This window comes from Mobula birostris, chromosome 21 (genome assembly GCF_030028105.1).
Source record: "Mobula birostris isolate sMobBir1 chromosome 21, sMobBir1.hap1, whole genome shotgun sequence".
NCBI lineage: Eukaryota > Metazoa > Chordata > Chondrichthyes > Myliobatiformes > Myliobatidae > Mobula > Mobula birostris.
The window spans coordinates 20,875,845-20,895,329 of record NC_092390.1 but is presented as its reverse complement, the minus strand read 5'-3'; the positions used below and the strand labels follow the sequence as shown (position 1 = coordinate 20,895,329).

Genomic DNA, 19,485 nt, shown 5'->3' with positions numbered 1-19,485 from the left:
GGGTTTCAGCCTAAAATATCGACTGTTTACTCCTGACCTGCTGAGTTCCTCGAGCATTTTGTGTGTCTTGCTCAAGATTTCCAGCATCTGCAGAATCGCCTGAGTTCCAGTTGATCTATGTCCCTCTGTGCCTTTAGACAATCTTCTTCATTATGTAAGACTCCACCAGTCATTTATTTATGACAAACAGCAAAAGTCCCAACAACGGTTCCCCGCCGTTCATCACTTGTTGCAGAGTTCCAGTAAGAAAAACAACCCTCCACCTGTACTCTTGCCTCCTACTACAAGTTAAGTTTTGGTCTTGTTTGCCAACACATTTCGGATCCCATATACTTCAACTATCTGAGCCAGCAGAATGAACAGGAGCCTTGTTAAAGTCTGTGGACATCATGTTCACTGCCCTGTCTTCATTAGTTTTCTTTATTGCTTCTCAAAAAAACCCCCTCAGATTTGATAGACAGGATTTCCCCTGCATAAAACCATGCTGAGTCACCCTAATCAATCCATACCTTTCCAAATGAATACAAATCCTGTTCCTCAGAATGTTTTGACAATAATATCCCTATTACTGATATAAGGTTTACCAGCCTGTAGTATCCTCATGCTATCTACATATGCCACCACCTTGAAGGATCTAAACCAAGGTCACTGTATTTCTCAGCATTGCCTTGGCCATAGGATATCCAGCATTTTGTGCGTGTTAGGACTGCATAAAAGGACTGATGGCTAGGACTGCATTAAAGCCAAGGAAAGGGCATATAAGGAAACGGGAAGTTAGGTGATTGGGAAGCTTCTAAAATCCAACAAAAGGCAACTAAAAAAGCTATAAGAAGTGAAAAGTGGGTTACATCCCAGAGTCCTGACAGAGTTAATGGATCACTTGATTCTGGCATGATCCTGGAGGACTGAAAGATTGTTAATGCTATTTAAAACCTCACTATCCAAGAATGGAGGAAGGCAAAAGGAAGGAAATTATAGGCCAGTTAGTCTAACCTCAGTGGTTGGGAAAGCGTGGAATCTACAATTAAGGATGAGGTTTTGGGGTACTTGAAGACCAATGATAAAATAAATCAAAGTCAACATGGTTTCTGTAAAGGGAAATCTTGCCTGACAAATCTGTTAGTGTTCTTTGAGGGAGTAACAAGCAGAGCGGGCAAAGGAGAGGTAGTGGATGTCATTTACTTGGATTTTCAGAAGGCATTTGATAAGATGCCACACATGAGGTTGCTAAAGGTAAAATCCTATGGGTTTACAGGAAATATACTTAGATGGATAGAGGAATATCTGACAGGCAGGAGGCAGTGAATGGGAATAAAAGGGGCTTTTTCTGGTTGGTCGTCAGTGACTAGTGGTGTTCCCCAGGTTCCGCTACTTTTCACATTGTTTGCAACTGATTTGTAAATCTCCTTGCTTTTATATTTTATTCCCCTTGAAATAAATGCTAACATTGAATTTGCCTTATTTATCGCAGACTCAACCTGTAAATTAACCTTCTGGGAGTCTTGCATGAGGACTCCTAAGTCATTCTGCACCTCTGATGTTTGAACCTTCTCCCCATTTAGATAACAGTCCGCACTTTTGTTCCTTTTACGAAAATGCATTATCGTACATTTCCCAACACTGTATTTCATCTGCCACTTTTTGTCCATTCTTCTAATTTGCCTAGGTCCAGCTGCAATCACATTGCTTCCTCAGCACTACCTACCCCTCCGTCTATCTTCATATCATCTGCAAACTTTGTCACAAAGCCATCAATTCCATTATCTAAATCATTGACAAACAATGTAAAAAGCAGTGGTCCCAACACTGACCCCTGAGGAACACTACTAGTCACTGGAAGCTCATGTGGAGACAGGTAGGATGCAGAAGGACTCAGACAGATTAGGAGAATGGACAAGAAAGTGGTAAATGAAATACAATGTTGGAAAATGCCTGGCCATGCACATTGGTAGTAAAAATGAATGTGTGGACTATTTTCTAAATGGGGAGAAAAACCAAAAATCTGTGATGCAAAGGGACTTGGGAGTCCTTGTGCAGAACACCTTAAAGGTTAACTTGCAGGTTGAGTCAGTGGTGAGGACAAATGCCATGTTAACATCCACTTCAAGAGGTCTAGAATACAAGAGTAAGGATGTGATGCTGAGGCTTTATAAGGCACTGGTGAGGCCTCACCTTGAGTACTGTGAACAGTTTTGGGCCCCTCATCTAAGAATAGGTGTGCTGGCATTGGAGAGGGTCCAGGAGAGGTTCACAAGGATGATTCCTGGAATGAAAGGGATATCATATGAGGAACATTTGATGGCTCTGGGTCTGTACTCTCTGAAATTCAGAAGGATGCGGGGAGATCTCATTGAAACCTTTCAAATGTTGAAAGGCCTAGACAGAGTAGATTTGGAAAGGATGTTTCCCATGGTGGGAGAGTCTAGGACAAGAGGGCACAGCCTCAGAATAGAAGGGTACCCTTTCAAAACAGAGATGTGGAGAAATTTCTTTAGCCAAAGTGTGGTGAATTTGTTACCATGTGCAGCTGTGGAGGTCAGGTCGTTGGGTGTATTTAAGGCAGAGATTGATAGGTTCTTGATTGGATGTGGCATCAAAGGTTATGGGGAGAAGGTCAGGGATCAGCTGTGATTGAATGGCGGAGCAGACTCGATAGGCCAAATGGCCTAATTCTGCTCCTATGTCTTATGGTCTTATCAAATGCCTTCTGAAAATCCAAGTATCCAACATCCACTGTCTCTCCTTTGTCCACCCCGTTTGTTACTTCCTTGAAAAAGTCTAATAGATTTGTCAGGCAAGATTTCCCTTCACAGAAACCATGCTGACTTGAATTGAATTGAAATGACCTTATTACCTATGTCCTTCAAATATTTGAGTAAAAATCTTTATGTTATATCTCCGTTCAAATGTGCAATGTGCAATTATAGTAATTTATTATAAATATTATGTACAACAGGAAAGTCGATATAAGATAGAAATACAGTTGCGTCAGCATGAATTAGGCAGTCTGATGACATTTTCTCATTAGTCTCCAAGTACCTCGAAATCTTGTACTTAATACTAGACTCCGACACTTTCCCAACCATTGAGGTTAGGCTAACTTTCCATAATTTCCTTTCTTTTGCCTTCCTCCCTTCTTAAAGAGTGAAGTGACATTTGTAACCTTCCAGTCTTCCAGGACCAAAATCAAGTGATTCTTGAAAGATCATGACCAATGCATCCGTTATCTCTTCAGCAACCTCTCTCAGGACTCTGGGATGTAGTCCACCTGGCCCAGGGGACTTATCCACCTTAAGACCTTTGAGATCACCCAGCACTTTTTCCTTTGTAATAGCAATGGCACTCACTCCTGCTCCCTGACACTTATAGAAGACAGATGCAAAGTACCCTTTAAGTTCATCTCCCATTTCTTTGTCCCTAATTACTACCTCACCAGCATCATTTTCCAGTGGTCCAATATCAATTCTCGCCCTCTTTTACTCTTTATATAACTGAAAAAAAACTTTTGGTATCCTGCTTTATATTATTGGCTAGTTTACCCTCACATTTCATCTTTTCCCTTCTCTTATAGCTTTTTAGTTGCCTTTTGTTGGATTTTTAAAACTTCCCAATTATCCAACTTCCCACTCACTTCTGCTACCTTATATGCCCTTTCCTTGGCTTTTATGCAGTCCTGATTTCCTTTCTCAGCCATGGTTGCCTACCCATGCTATTTGAGAACTTCTTCCTCTGTGGGACATATCTATCCTGTGCCCTGTGAACTATTCCCAGAAATTTCTGCCATCTCTGCTCTGCTGTCAGTATCCTCCAATCTACCTAGCCAAGCTCCTCCCTCATGCCTCTGTAATTCCATTTATTCCATTGTGATACTGATACATGTGACTCCACTTCTCCCTCTCAAATTGCAGTATGAATTCAATCATATTATGATCACTACCTACTAAGGATTCCTTTACATTAAGATCCCTAATAAGATCTGGGTTATTACACAACACCCAGTCTAAGATAGCCTTTCCCTGAGTAGGCTTAAGCACAAGCTACTCTAGAAAGCCATCTTGTAGGCAATCAACAAATTCCCTGTCATGCACTCTGACACCAACCTGATTTTCCCAATCTCCTTACATATTGAAGTACCCCGTTACAATTGTGTCATTACCCTTATTACAGGCCTTTGCAATCTCAACCCTACATCCCACATGAATATTCTAAAGGATATTCAATGACTTGGAAGTGTTCCTGTATCCATCTCCTGACTTGTGCTTTTCAATAACATTTCACAGAGTTGCTTGGAGTGCTCTTTTGTCTTCATGGTGTAGTTTTTGGCAGTCTACTGGCTTACCAGCAGTTGGACCTTCCAGATACAGGTGTATTTTTACTACATTCAGTTGAAACACCGTGACTGCACACAGGTCTCCAAAAACATATCTCCATTTAACGAATTATGTGACTTCTAAATCCAATTGGCTGCACCAGTGATGATTTGGTGTGTCAGATTAAAGGGGGTGAATACTTATGCAATCAATTATTTTGCGTTACATATTTGTAATTAATTTGGATCACTTTGTAGTGATCTATTTTCACATTGACACAATAAGAGACTTTTTCTGTTGACCAGTGTCCAAAATCCACTGTGATTCAATGTTGTAAAGCAATAAAACATGAAAACATAATAAAGTTAAACTACAAGAAATATAAGAATTCTACAGCCCAAATCAATGCTCCTTATTTTAAAAAGGGTGCGGGGGAGTGAAGGTTGAAGATGCAGTAAAGGTTCAGCTGGGCAACTACTGAAATGGCAGCACTGCTGTAACAGGAGATACTGGTCGACTTGGCCCATACCTTTAAGAATTTAGAAGGATCATATTTTAGAAGCATACAAAATTGTCAGAGGCTATATGAGAGAAATGCTATTGGAAGCATTTAATAGGTAGTGGGAGTTTATACCCACTACTTCCCCTCCCCAACTGGCTATGGCAACCTTAAGAAACCATGTTATGGTATCTAATGGAAGAAAACCAAGTCTGGCCTTTCAGATAATTTCTGCCCTGTTCTATCTTAATAGGGTTATATTTATCCAGCATCCTGCGACACAGCCCTTGGCACCTTTTTCTAGTAATTGATTTCAAAATCTGTCAGTTGTAACCTTAAATAAATTGAGAAATATATGTGTTATGCGCAGCTACCTCACATTTACCTTTCCAAATGAACACAAATCTTGTCCCTCAGAAATGTTTACAATAATATTCCTATTACTGATGCAGCCCAAGTTAACCAGATTTAGCATGTTTCTGGTGCCTCACTGTATGATATAGAGTGTCCTCAATGTGAAGGGAGGACTTTGTCTGCTTAAGGACTTTGCATTGGTCATGTTTAACAATGCAGTCATGGACATATGCATCTGCAAAAGATCGATTGGTAAGAGCGAGGTTGAGCAGATTAATTTCAATATTTTCTGCAGACACAAAAATGGCAGCCATGTCCTTCAGGACTGTATGAGCATGGCCTGTGGTGGAACATTGAAGCCTCCACTCAGAGTGGCCTTTCAGTTCTTCAGTTCACCGTAGAGCACTGATTAAGGTGGTAGGTGGTACTCACAGGATTTTTTTTTTTGTTTGCCTGTGTTTGCCTGTGTTTAACCTGATGCTATGAGACTTTGAGTTTGCAATTGATGTTGGACACTTGATGGGGTACTGCCATATGCTTTTTAAGTACAGTGGGTCTGTCCTGCCAGTCCAACAAGATTGTGATGGAATAGTGATTGTACATGGACTACAAAGTTATTCTGTTAGTATAACCATGTCAGGCTCTGGCTGCTTGCTCTGAAAGCAGTTATCCTGTTTTGGAAAAAGTCACAAGTTCTTTATTCTCACGGGCTTAAATCCTGGAATTTCCTTTATCCAGGGGCACCTTGGGTCATCACTTGCTGGGCAGCTCGGGATGGAAACAAATGCTAAATTCGCTGGCAACTGGAGCGTTGATTTTGGCATTACAGCAGTAGCTCGGGTTGGCCTGTGCGCTCACAAAGACGAGAAACCCCGCAGATGCTGGAAATCCAAAGCAACACGCAGTGCTGGAGGAACTCAGCAGGCCAGACAGCATTTATGGAGCAGGGTTTCGGGCGGAGACCCTGAGTTTGATCCTCCAGCATCGTGCGCGAGCCGCCCGGGCCAGTGCGCGCTGCGGCTTTAAGAGCGGTCGGCAGGAGCGGTCCCTGTCCCTTTAAGTGAGTCACGTGAATGCGGGTCGGCTCGGCTCGACGTGAGAGGACGGTCGGAGATGGTGAGCGGGGCTGGCCGGGTGAGCGGTGGGGAGGGAGGTGAGTTTGGCTGACCTACTGGTCGGCGGGAGCAGGCCTACAGTCACCTGGAGGCATCGGCGGCCGGACTGAGCCCGTCGCTGGTCCGCGGCCGCCCATCCAGGCGGGAGCAGGGCTTGGCTCGGAGAGCGGCCGACGGCCGGGCTGTGATTCATGCGTCGCGTTCGGCCCAACACACTAAAATCACTCGGCCCGGTTGCGGTCCCGGGTTAATTCCACGATCTAGGGCTCCGCCCTGGTTCCGGGCTAATCCCACATGGGAGACACTTGGTTGTGTAAGTAAAACAGTCGCTGCTGTAAAGCAAAGTGCATTGGTAGATAGATTTTGAAGTAGCATGACAGTCCCTGTACCAAACAGAGATGGGTTTTCAAGTAGTATGGCAGTCCCTGTACCAACAATAAGCTTCATCCCAGTAATTATTTTGGGAAGTCACAGATGTTGAGCAAAACTTGTTTGAAGTCGACACTTTTATCAGATTGTGAATGCAAGGGTTTTATATGAAAAGGTTTATATGAAGGAGGAAGTGAAGTCAGTTTGGTTGTTGAGCAAGGCCTTTTTCAGCCAGAGTTTAGAACAATGCTGGATTAATTTTTAAATGTTTTGCTTAAGGTGATAGAACAGGTGATCGGTCTTGTAACAGGATTAATTTTGCAGCATCACATGAAAACAGATTTATATATGTTTGGATTATTTCAGCCAATCTTGCTACATTTGTTTGCTTGCTATGAAATAAAGCATCTTCACAATTAATATCTGGTCTCATCTTCAGAAAGATTGCTGATGCATAAAATATCATTGTAGGGTAGTAGCTCCTTGCAAACTATTTTGGGGTTATGTTATTGATGAAGCAAAAATTAGACACTACCAAATTCAAAGACAGCAGAGTCTTCTGCTCCTGGGACCTAGAGCGAAATGACAGGACCTTGCAGTGGTTACTTTTAGAATGGACAAATGCATCCGCACGGTGTAGATTGCTGAGAATGTGGTTGAACAAATTTATGGAGCAGACAAAAACAGGTTGCTGGAGGAAACTACCTGGTCAGAAAGCATCTGTAGCGAGAAATAGAGAATCATTGTTTTGGATTGAGACCCTTTGGTCTGTACTAGTTTGTTCATTCACTTGTTTTGTACAGACCCAAACTGGCAGACGATTCCATCAAGGCTCGGTGTGCTCAGCCTGCGGTGATGTTACTCGGACACTGAAGCCTCCGCACAGACTATGTTTAGTGTCTTTGCTACTTTCTGTGCTTCCAAGTGCAGCTCAACATGAGGAGCACAGATGAGGCAGGTGGTAATCAGGAAGTTTTTATTGCCTGTGTTTCGCCTGATGTCCTGAGACTAATATGGTTTGGAATCAATGTTGAGTACTCAATGGGCTACTCCCATATGCCTTTGTTCCACTGCTTCTCCATGAGTGATGGGTTATTTTATAACCATATCTCATATGTAGGACGGGATCAGGAAAACGTTTACAAGGATATTGGTCACTGATGTGTTGCTTGCAACACACTTGCTGTGTTCCTTTCTCTCTTCTGATTCTCAAGTTCTTTTGACACCCTTCTTTTCAAACCCAGCCTCTTATTACCCAGGTTCATTCCCCTCCCTCTTCTGAATCTGACTGAGCAGCACGCACGCACTCCCCCCTCCATCCGCCCATCATCCTTCCCTGCTTTGCTTCCCCATTGCTTATCATTAGCTTCCAGAATCTGAAGCTGTTTGTTTGTCTCGACTTTTAACTCTTTCTCCCCCTCCCCCCAACTCGACCTCCATCCTTGCCTTCATGGGCTCATTCTGCCCTTTAACTGGTATTCTGTACTGGATTCAGACAGAATCTTGCACTGGGGCATGCAGCCAAGAAAGGTCAAGAGAGCATTAGTTATAGGGGTTATATATTTGGGAAAGCAGATGAGAGTTTCTGTAACAGCATATGTGACTTTAGGATGAAATGTTCTGATGAAAGGTCTGGCCTGAAACATCGACTTGTTCATTTCTGTCCAGAGATGCTGCCTGTCAGTTCCCCCAGCATTTTGTGTGTGTTGCTCAAGGGTGGAATGTTGCGGGAAAAAAAATGAGCATATTCAGAAGCTGCAGGATGTTCTGGAGAAGGGATAGAGGTTATGTAGGTACCATACCAATAATATGGGTATAGAAAGGAATGCAGGCAGATTAAGGAATTGGGGGAAGAGATTAAGAAGCAGGACCTCAAAGATGGTGATCTCTGAACTGCTGCCTGTGCTTCCTGTGTGGAAATGGGAGAATAATATAGATGAAGGCATGGATGGAGAGACAGTCTAGAAGGGAAGGCAGTGAGTTTGGTTCTGGTGGGGGAGTTGAGACCTGTACAACCAGGTGGGTTGCAACCAACAGATCGCGACCAATATCCTTGTAAATGTTTTCTTGGTCCTGCTCTATATACATTATATGGTTATATACATGTACTGTATGTAGTTAAATGACAGTAAACTCAACTTGTTGGATGAAGTTTAAATGAGATTGGCTTTGGATGGAAGCTGAATAAATTTTCTCTTAATTCCCCTAGAACTGGAATGCTGGAGAGAGCAGTCTCAGTGGGCTCAAGTGAGAGAATAGGTTAACGGGAATAGATGGGGGGAATGGGACTGCTCAGAGTTGATGGGCTGAATTGGCTCCATTGTCATAAGAAAACATGATATGGGAATAAAGAGGAGGACTGGATGACAATAGTAGAAAAGTGGTGACAGCTATGAGAATGGGTCATTTGTTTTAAGAATCGTCAAATGTAGGGTCTTTGCAGTGTTAGGAATTTACTAAGGCCTTCGTACAGTCCAGTCAAGAGCAGATTTTTGGCAAAGTGATACTTGAGGACAGTGAAACAGGGGGACTTAAATTACCAACATTACTGCAGTCTGCAAGAAGTACAGGATACCACAAGTGCGTTCAGAAGAGCCACTTTAGCCATGAACAGAGGGTAGGGGGTATTTCTAGATTTAGCTTCATGGAATTTAGATGGGAGGGTTTTCAGTTGGAGAGCAATTTTGTGGTAGTTATAATTCTGTTAGATTTATGGCAAATGAGAATATTAAAATAGGAATAAAAGTTTTAGATTGCACTAAGGCCACTTTCACTACACTGAGAAATGACTTAGCAAAGTGGACTGGGAAAAGGATATATCAGTCTTTGAGTGAAGGGAAGTATTGCAGAAGGAGATGCAAGGGATGTGACTTGCCACCTTTGCTGAAAGCAAGGCCAACATGAAAAGTTGCTGACTGCAGCTAAAGCCTGGAAGAATTTGAAAATGAAGCTGGAAAATTAGAAAAATGGCATGGAAAAGTAATCTTATATGTTTCAATCAGATCCCCTCTCATCCTTCTAAATTCCAGTGTATACAAGCCCAGTTGCTCCAATCTTTCAACATATGACAGTCCTGCCATCCCGGGAATTAACCTTGTGAACCTCCGCTGCACTCCCTCAATAACAAGAATGTCCTTCCTCAAATTTGGAGACCAAAATTGTACACAATACTCCAGGTGTGGTCTCACCAGGGCCCTGTACAGCTGCAGAAGGACCTCTTTGCTCCTATACTCAATTCCTCTTGTTATGAAGGCCAACATGCCATTAACTTTCTTTACTGCATGCTTACTTTCAGTGACTGATGAACAAGGACATCAAGATCTCGCTGTACTTCCCCTTTTCCTAACTTGACACCATTCAAATAGTAATCTGCCTTCCTGTTCTTGCCACCAAAGTGGATAACCTCACATTTATCCACATTAACATGCATCTCCCCACTCCCCCAACCTGTCCAAGTCATCCTGCATTATCTCAACATCCTCTGTACATTTCACACTGCCATCCAGCTTTGTGTCATCTGCAAATTTGCTAAGGTTACTTTAATCCCTTCATCTAAATCATTAATGTATGTTGTAAATAGCTGCGGTCCCAGCAGCGAGCCTTGCGGTACCCCACTAGTCACCTCCTGCCATTCTGAATCCCTAATCCCTACTCTTTGTTTCCTGTCTGCCAACCAATTTTCTATCCATGTTAGTACCCTACCCCCGATACCATGTGCTCTAATTTTGCCCACTAATCTCCTGTGTGGGACCTTATCAAAGGCTTTCTGAAAGTCCAGGTACGCTACATCCACTGGCTGTCCCTTGTCCATTTTCATAGTTACATCCTCAAAAAAAATTCCAGAAGATTAGTCAATCATGATTTCCCCTTCGTAAATCCATGCTGACTCTGACTGATCCTGTTACTGCTATCCAAATGTGCCGCTATTTCATCCTTTATAATTGACTCCAGCATCTTCCCCACCACTGATGTCAGGCTAACTGGTCTATAATTCCCTGTTTTCTCTCTCCCTCCTTTCTTAAAAAGTGGGATAACATTAGCTACCCTCCAGTCCTCAGGAACTGATCCTGAATCTATAGAACATTGGAAAATAATTACCAATGCGTCCACGATTTCTAGAGCCATCTCCTTAAGTACCCTGGGGTGCAGACCATCAGGCCCTGGGGATTTATCAGCCTTCAGTTCCATCAGTCTGTCCAACACCATTTTCTGTCTAATGTGAATCTCCTTCAGTTCCTCCTTTACCCTAGGTCCTCTGGCCACTATTACATCTGGGAGATTGTTGGTGTCTTCCCTGCGAAGACAGATCCAAAGTACCTGTTTAACTCGTCTGCCATTTCCTTGTTCCCCATAATAAATTCACCCATTTCTGTCTTCAAGGGCCCAACTTTGGTCTTAACTTTTTTCCTCTTCACATACTTAAAGAAGTTTTCACTATCCTCCTTTATATTCTTGGCTAGCTTACCTTCGTATCTCATCTTTTCATCCCATATTTCTTTTTTAGTTATCCTCTGTTGCTCTTTAAAAGTTTCCCAATCCTCTGGCTTCCTGCTCATCATTGCTATGTTATACTTCTCTTTTATTTTTATACTGTCTTTGATTTCCCTTGTCATCCACGGTCGCCCCTTACTCCCCTTAGAATCTTTCTTCCTCTTTGGAATGAACTGATCCTGCACTTTCTGTATTATTCCCAGAAATACCTGCCATTGATGTTCCACTGTCATCCCTGCTAGGGTATCTTTCCAGTCAACTTTGGCCAGTTCCTCCCTCATGGCTCCATAGTCCCCTTTGTTCAACTGCAATACTGACACTTCCGATTTTCCCTTCTCTGTCTCAAATTGTAGATTAAAACTGATCATATTATGGTCCACTACCTCCTAATGGCTCCTTTACCTCGAGTTCCCTTATCAAATCCGGTTCATTACACAACACTAAATCCAGAATTACCTTCTCCCTGGTAGGTTCCAGTACAAGCTGCTCTAAGAATCCATCTCGGAGGCACTCCACAAACCCTCTTTCTTGGAGTCTAGTACCAACCTGATTTTCTCAGTCTACCTGCATGTTGAAATCCCCCATAACAACTGTAGCATTACCCTTGTGACATGACAATTTTAACTCTTGATTCAACTTGCACCCTATATCCAGGCTACTGTTTGGGAGCCTGTAGATAACTCCCATTAGGGTCTTTTTGCCCTTACAATTTCTCAGTTCTATCCATACTGACTCTACATCTCCTGATTCTATGTCCCCCCTCGCAAGGGACTGAATTTCATTCCTCACCAACAGAGCCACCCCACCCCTTCTGCCCATCAGTCTGTCCTTTCGATAGGAGATATACCCTTGAATATTCATTGTCCAACCCTGGTCCTCTTGCAGCCATGTCTCTGTTATTCCTACATTATACTTGCCAATTTCCAACTGAGCCTCAAGCTCATCCACTTTATTTCTTATACTTCGTGCATTCATGTATAATACTTTTAATCCATTACTCCCCCCACCTTACACATCGATTCCTATTGCACTTTGCCATACTCTCCATCCCTTCCTGAGCTTTCTGCCCCGTTAATTCAGTTGTCTTTCTTAACTTTCCTTATTCTCTCTTTCCCTTTAACTCCATCCGTATATTTCCTTTCCTCCCCCCCACCACTACTAAGTTTAAACACACCCGTGTAGCGGTGGCAAACCTGCCTGCCAGAACGCTGGTCCCCGGTCTGTTAAGGTGCAACCCGGCCCTTTTGTACAATTCATCCTTACCCCAAAACAGATCCCATTGGTCTAAGAATCTAAATCCCTGCTTCCCACACCAGCTCCTCAGCCACACATTCAGATCCCCTATCTCCCTGTTCCTGCCCTCACCAGCACGAGGAACTGGAAGCAAACCGGAGATAACCACCCTGGAGGTCCTGCTCTTCAGCCTTCTTCCGAGTTCTCTGAAGTCACGCTGCAGAATTTCTTTCCTCCTCTTCCCGACGTCATTTGTGCCGACATGCACTACCACTTCTGGCTGTTCAGCTTCACCCTTGAGGATGCCCTGCAATCGATCCGTGACATCCTTGATCCTGGCACCAGAGAGGCAGCACACCATCCTTACATCCGGCCTTTGCCACAGAAACCCCTTTCTGTACCTCTCACTATGGAGTCCCCTACTACCACGGCTGTGCCTGATGTCTGTCGCCTTGGCTTTGCTTCAGTGCCAATTTTTGACTCGCAGACCTGTCTGCCTCTCAGACTGGCAATGTCTTCAGTCCCGACAGCTTCCAAGAGGGTGAACCTGTTTTCAAGAGGTACATCCCCTGGGGTCTTCCGTACTCCCAATTCTCTGTCCCTTCCTCATCGTCGCCCCCCTTCTCTCTTCTGGTGTCTTCAGTGTAACGATCTCGCTGTAGGTCCTGTCCAGAAAACTCTCGTTTTCCCAGATGAGCCTGAGGATCCAGTTGCTTCTCCAGTGCCTGAACACGGTCCTTCAGGAGCTGAACCTGGGCACACTTTTCACAGTTGTAGCAGCCAGAGGCACCATCAGTGTCCCTGACCTCCCACATCATGCAAGCAGCACACTGAATCAGTTGACCTGTCATTTCTTCACCACTTCTCACCCTCTCCAACTGTAAGGAGAAGGGTCTATTATAATGTACGTACATGCAGAGGATGTGGGTTACATACTTCCACCATCAAAGCAGCTTTGGTCATGTGACCATGCTGCCACCCCACGCTTCCTCTCAATTAACTGATTCAGCTGATGCTAAAGATTCAATATACTGTAGTTTCCCAGCAGCACAACTAGGATGCCTGACTAGCTGTGGTCCAGATGATGCAAGAAAAAGTAAATACTGGCAGCTCGCCTGTGGCTAAAGAAGGTCCAAGGATCTCTGGTCTTTGTTAAGGCTGCAATAATTTCCCCCTTTCCTTCCCTCAGTATCCTAGGATAGATCCAAATGGACCCTGAGGACTTGCCCACTTTAATGCCTTTTGTAAATATCAACACCACCTCCTTTATATCAATATGTCCAAGAATCTACAAACCCCATTTCCAGAAAAGTTGGGATATTTTCCAAAATGCAATAAAAACAAAAATCTGTGATATGTTAATTCACGTGAACCTTTATTTAACTGACAAAAGTACAAAGAAAAAATTTTCTATAGTTTTACTGACCAACTTACTTGTATTTTGTAAACATACACAAATTTAGAATTTGATGGCTGCAACACACGTTTACCATTGTGTTACATCACCTTTCCTTTGAATAACAGTTTTTAATCGTTTTGGAACTGAAGATACTAATTGTAGTAGATTTGCAATTGGAAATTTTGTCCATTCTTGCTTGATATAAGACTTCAGCTGCTCAACAGTCCGTGGTCTCCGTTTTCTGATTCTCCCCTTCAGGATGCGCCATACATTTTCAATAGGAGATAGATCTGGACTGGCAACAGGCCAGTCAAGCACACGCACTCTGTGTCTACAAAGCCACGCTGTTGTAGCCCGTGCAGAATGTGGTCTGGCAGTGCCCTGCTGAAATAAGCATGGACGTCCCGGGAAGAGAAGTCGCCTTGATGGCAACATATGTCTCTCTAAGATCCTAATATATGCCTCAGAGTCAATGGTACCTTCACATACATGCAACGCACCCATGCCGTGGGCACTGATGCACCCCCATACCATCACAGATGCTGGCTTTTGCACCTTTCGCTGATAACAATCTGGATGGTCATTTTCATCTTTGGCACGGAGAACTCGACGCCTGTTTTTTCCGAAAACTAGCTGAAATGTGGACTCATCTGACCACAGCACACGGTTCCACAGTCTTTCAGTCCATCTGAGATGAGCTCGGGCCCAGAGAACTCGCCGGCGTTTCTGCATAGAGTTGATGTATGGCTTCCTCCTTGCGTAATACAGTTTCAAGTTGCATTTCTGGATGCAGCGACGGACTGTGTTGAGTGACAATGGTTTTCCGAAGTACTCCCGAGCCCAGGTGGCTATAATTGTCACAATAGCGTGACTTTTCTGTGCACTTTTCAATCTTATTTTAACTCTGTCCCAACCTTTGTTGAGTGTGTTGCAGCCATCAAATTCTAAATTTGTGCATATTTACAAAATATAATTAAATTGGTCAGTAAAACTATTGAAAATCTTTTCTTTGTACTTTTGTCAGTTAAATAAAGGTTCACGTGAATTAACATATCACAGATTTTTGTTTTTATTGTATTTTGGAAAATATCCCAACTTTTCTGGAAATGGGGTTTCTATGTTCTTGGTGAATGCTGATGTGTGGTATTCTTTAAGGATCTCATTCACTTCTTTTGCTCCATGTACAGTGCCTATAAAAAGTATTCAGCGCCACCTGCCCCCCGGAAGTGTCTATATTTTATTATTTTACAACATTGAATTACAATGGATTTAATTTGGCTTTTTTGACACTGATCAACAGAAAAAAAGACTCTTGTGTCAAAGTGAAAATAGATCTCTACAAAGTGATCTAAGTTAATTACAAATATAAAACACAAAATAATTGATTGCATAAGTATTCACCCCCCCCCTTTTAATATTCCACACCAAATCATCACTGGTGCAGCAAATTAGTTTTAGAAGTCACATAATTAGTTAAATGGAGGTCTGTTTTTGGAGACCTGTGTGCAGTCAAGGTGTTTCAATTGATTGGAGTAAAAACAGACCTGTATCAGTAAAGTCCAACTGCTGGTGATTTAGTATCTTGGCAAAAACTACACCATGAAGACAAAAGAACACTCCAAGCAACTCCACGAAAAGGTTATTGAAAAGCACAAGGCATGAGATGAATACAAGAAAATTTCCAGGTCGGTGACTACCCGTTGGAGTACAGTTAAGTCAATCATCAGGAAATGGCAAGAATCTGGCACAGCTGTAAATCTGCCTAGAGCAGACTGTCCTCAAAAACAGAGTGACAGTACAAGAAGGGGACTAGTGAGGGAAGCCACCAAGAGACAGGCCTAGGACAACTCAGGAGGAGTTACAAGCTTCAGTGGCTGAGTTGGGAGAAACAGTGAATACAGCAAGTGTTGCCTGGGTGCTTCACTAGTCACAACATTACGAGAGAGTGGCAAAGAGCAAGCCACTGTAACAAGCTCGCATGGCTGGAGTTTGCCAGAAGGCATCTGAGAGACTCTGGTCAGCTAGAAAAAGCTTCAATGGTCTGATGAAACCAAAATTGAACTTTTTGGCCATCAGACTAAATGCTGTGTAAGCCAAACAGCACACATTATCAAAAACACATGATCCCTACCATGATGCTTGTGCTGTGGGGATGCTTCACTGCAGCAGGCCCTGGAAGGCTGGTGGAGAGTAAAATGAATGCAACAAAATACAGAGGAATCCTGGAGGAAAACCTGTTGCAGTCTGCAAGAGAATGGTGACTTCTGAGATTTGTTTTCCAGCAAGGCAATGAACCCAAGGCTACAGCCAAAGTTACACAGGAATGGCTTAAAATCAACAAAGTTAATGTCCTGGGGTGGCCAAGTCAGCATCCAGACCTCGATCCAATTGAGAGTTTGTAGCTAGACTTGAAAGGAGCCGTTCACTCACGATCTTTGTGCAGTCTGACAGAGCTCGAACTGTTTTGTGAGGAAGAATGGGGGAAAAATTGCAGTCTCCAGCTGTGTGAAGCTGATAGATCTATCCACACAATCTCAAGGCTGTAATTGTGCCAAAGGTACCTCTACTAAAAACTGACTTGAAGAGGGTGGGTAATGATGCTATCAATTATTTTGTGTTTAATAATTGTAATTAATTTAGATCACTTTATAGAGATCTGTTTTCACTTTGACCATAAAGTCTTTTTCTTTTGATCAGTGTCAAAAAAAAGCCAAATTAAATCCACTGTGATTCAATGTTGCAAGACAATGAAACATGAAAACTTCCGAGGGGGTTGAATGCTTTTTATAGGCACTGTATAAATTTGTTTGTTTGTCCTTGGATAGATCTCTATTTCCTCTAGCTAGCACTTGTTCTTAATATATGTATAAAATGTTTTGGTATTCTCCATAATTATATCTGGTAAGGATATTTGCTATATCCCTAAAATGACTTCCTAAATTCTTGTTAACATTCTTTCCTGCTTTATCTTCCTTGAGCTTTTTACGCCTGCCTTGCATGTACTTTCTCTTTTGGACTAAACTAGTAGCATCTCTTGCATCCATGTTTACTGAACTTTGCCATTCTTCCATCCTTACAAGAACATTTCAGTACAGAACTCAACCAACTTGCCTAGGGTCTTGCTCAAGCAGCCACCTCTAGTCTACTTTCTCTAGTTCCTGCATGATTGTACAGTAATTGGCCCTACCACAGTTTAGCATTTTTATCTGAGGATCAGTCTTCTTATCCAGAGCTATTTAAAACTTGCTGTTTAAAAACGATTATTGTTCTCCAAATGCTTCCCAAGCTGAAACATGGATCATCTGGACAGACTAATTTCCCAGTATTAACGTCTAGTATAGCCTCTTCCCTAGTTAGACTCTATGTATTATTTCAAGAACCCTCCTAGATGCACCTAAACATTCTATTCCCCTAAGCAAAAGCACTAAGGGAGTCCTGGTCAATATTGGAGAAGTTAAAAATCAACCTCTACAATAATCCAGTTGTTCTTGCATCTTTCCATGATTATCTTGCATATCTGTTCTTCTGGGGCCTGGTGGCTATCGGGAGGACTTTTATTATTATGTTTTTTATTGTCTTTTACTGTATTATAACTTTATCTTAGTCATTGCATCTTTCTTATTCCTACCCATGTGGACTTGCTGGATGAACCCTCCAAGATGTCCCCTTTTACTACAGTTGTGATGTTCTCCCTAATTAGTATTGCAACTCCCCACCAACTGGAGGAGCTAAAGAAGTAGTTCCCTGCTGGCCACAGGTTAAATTTGATTCCATTGTTGATACTTTAGGAGATGGTATTCATGGTTTTGTCTCTTTCATCCTCTAGAGTTTCCTGGGAGGTTTGTTTACTCCGGTGTGTGACATTGATATCGTTCTCAATGATGCTGACACAAGAAAAACCGCAGAGATCAAAAGTGAAGATGGCAAAGTAGAGAAACATTATCTTTTTTATGATGGAGAATCTGTTGCAGGGAAGGTATGAATTAGTAATCAATCTCCTTCCTCCCCAGTTACTACATCCACTTACTCTTTTCTCTTGGAAACTTAAGACAAATGATTTGAACACAAGCTTTTCAAGTGGACGTTAATAGATGCAAATCATATGAAGGTCGGGTTTTGCTATTGGAAAGTAATGGAGGAACCTCCTTGTGCTTTGGTATATGGCTGATACTGTATGTGATGTCCATGTCTTAACATAATAATCTGTTAGTGGGCTTTCTCCTGAAGTGTGACAATACTCCTGAGTGGTTCAAAGATAAAGTTGAAGTGTGGTGGGGGAACGGGGCTGCATGGAAATTGATTCTTTGGAGACAGGAAGATGACATCCATTTCTGCATGGACATACGTTGGGAACAGTGGAGATAACTAGTTAATATTAGTCTTGAAAGAGCTGACTGCACTGAATTGGGTTTTAAAAATGAGTTTATCAGCAAGTATGCACAGGGACCTAATCGGATTTGAATTGTATAATTTGCTTCCTTCCTATAGTGAAGAAGAAATAAACCATGACATCGGAGCTATTATTGAAGATCAGAGAGTAGCATTGTAGAACTTGCAGATATTTACATAAATGTAGGATAGTGATATGAGATTTGTAGGAGCAAACAAAAGCCACATGAATTGGTGTTCAAAATAACAGTCTGTTTATTAAAAACTGGTCCGTACCAGGAGGCCAGTCAAAGTTGATCTACCTGAGTGTGAATTTAGTACGGGTTTTACATTGTCAGTTGACAAGATTACCAGTAAAACTGCATTTTGACAACAGTATGGTGCTATAGGAAGACTTAAGTAACAAACTAGGCCCTGATTACAGAATAAAATGATTATCTACAGGTAATCATTGGCCTTTGGATTAGAACAGCCAATAGAACCTAAAAATTAAATCCCTAACCGTACCCTTGTTTGGCCAACTAAATATCCATTCTTCTCCCTAACACCAGCAGTTTACACACTAAAATAATAATGGTCATTCAAACAATCAGCTGTACAACAGTGATAACAAAAGAGCTAAGCCAAATTCTCAGATGGATTTGTACGTTCAGACACCAATTCCAAATAGTGTCCTAAGAGGAGGGTTTCTCTAGAGCCACTTTGGCTGTATTTTCATGATCCTTTTCAATGGTGCATTTTACTTCTTAATGACTTTTATCCTCCTGGAAGATTGCTGCCCAATCAGCAGTAAAATGAGGAATGGCTGGTATTTTTGTGGTTACGTATATGTGCAATCCTTAAGTCACTGCTATAAATAATAAGCTCAGCTCTAGTGTTCCTTCTGCTCTGCAGTCATTAATTCAGTTGCCAAGTCACATTAGAGCCATTCTCTTGATGTTTTGACTTAGTAGATGTTCACCTAATTATCATTCAGGAAGGTTCATTATTAACAGGCAGTATGGGCAAGGAACAGTTATCGTACGTAGCAAAACCACCCTCAGTCAGGATTCTGCAACACTTCCCCTGGGCTTGTGTAATTAAACTACATAGGCTGGCAGGTTGTTTAGAGATATCCATGTTCCCTCATTATTTTCAATGTCATTTTCCAGCTCTCATAAGAGGGTATGGCTGATAGTCACCATGTCAGGCAACATGGAGGACTGGTGCAACATACAGTTGATCCCTCTCGTTCCTGCAGTCTTCTAGGACATGATTCACTGGAGTGCAATCTCAAACTTTGGCACACACAGGCACCTTCATCCACTCACTCTTTCAGCTGGCTGC

The 19,485-nt window shown here is 42.4% G+C and overlaps 1 protein-coding gene across 2 annotated transcripts in view; it reads left to right on the top strand.

Annotated features, from left to right (window-relative positions):
* Nucleotides 1–6,176: 6,176 nt before the first annotated feature.
* Nucleotides 6,177–19,485, top strand: part of vps26a (VPS26, retromer complex component A) — a 62,612-nt gene continuing 49,303 nt past the window's right edge. The window contains exons 1-2 of one of the 2 annotated variants that reach the window (XM_072239137.1): nt 6,177–6,279; nt 17,597–17,746. In XM_072239137.1, coding sequence (XP_072095238.1) covers nt 6,277–6,279; nt 17,597–17,746 — 153 coding nt within the window. In that variant the 5' untranslated portion in view covers nt 6,177–6,276. Of the gene's footprint in view, nt 6,298–17,596; nt 17,747–19,485 lie in introns of both variants that reach the window. The other variant, XM_072239136.1, reaches the window with a different exon arrangement.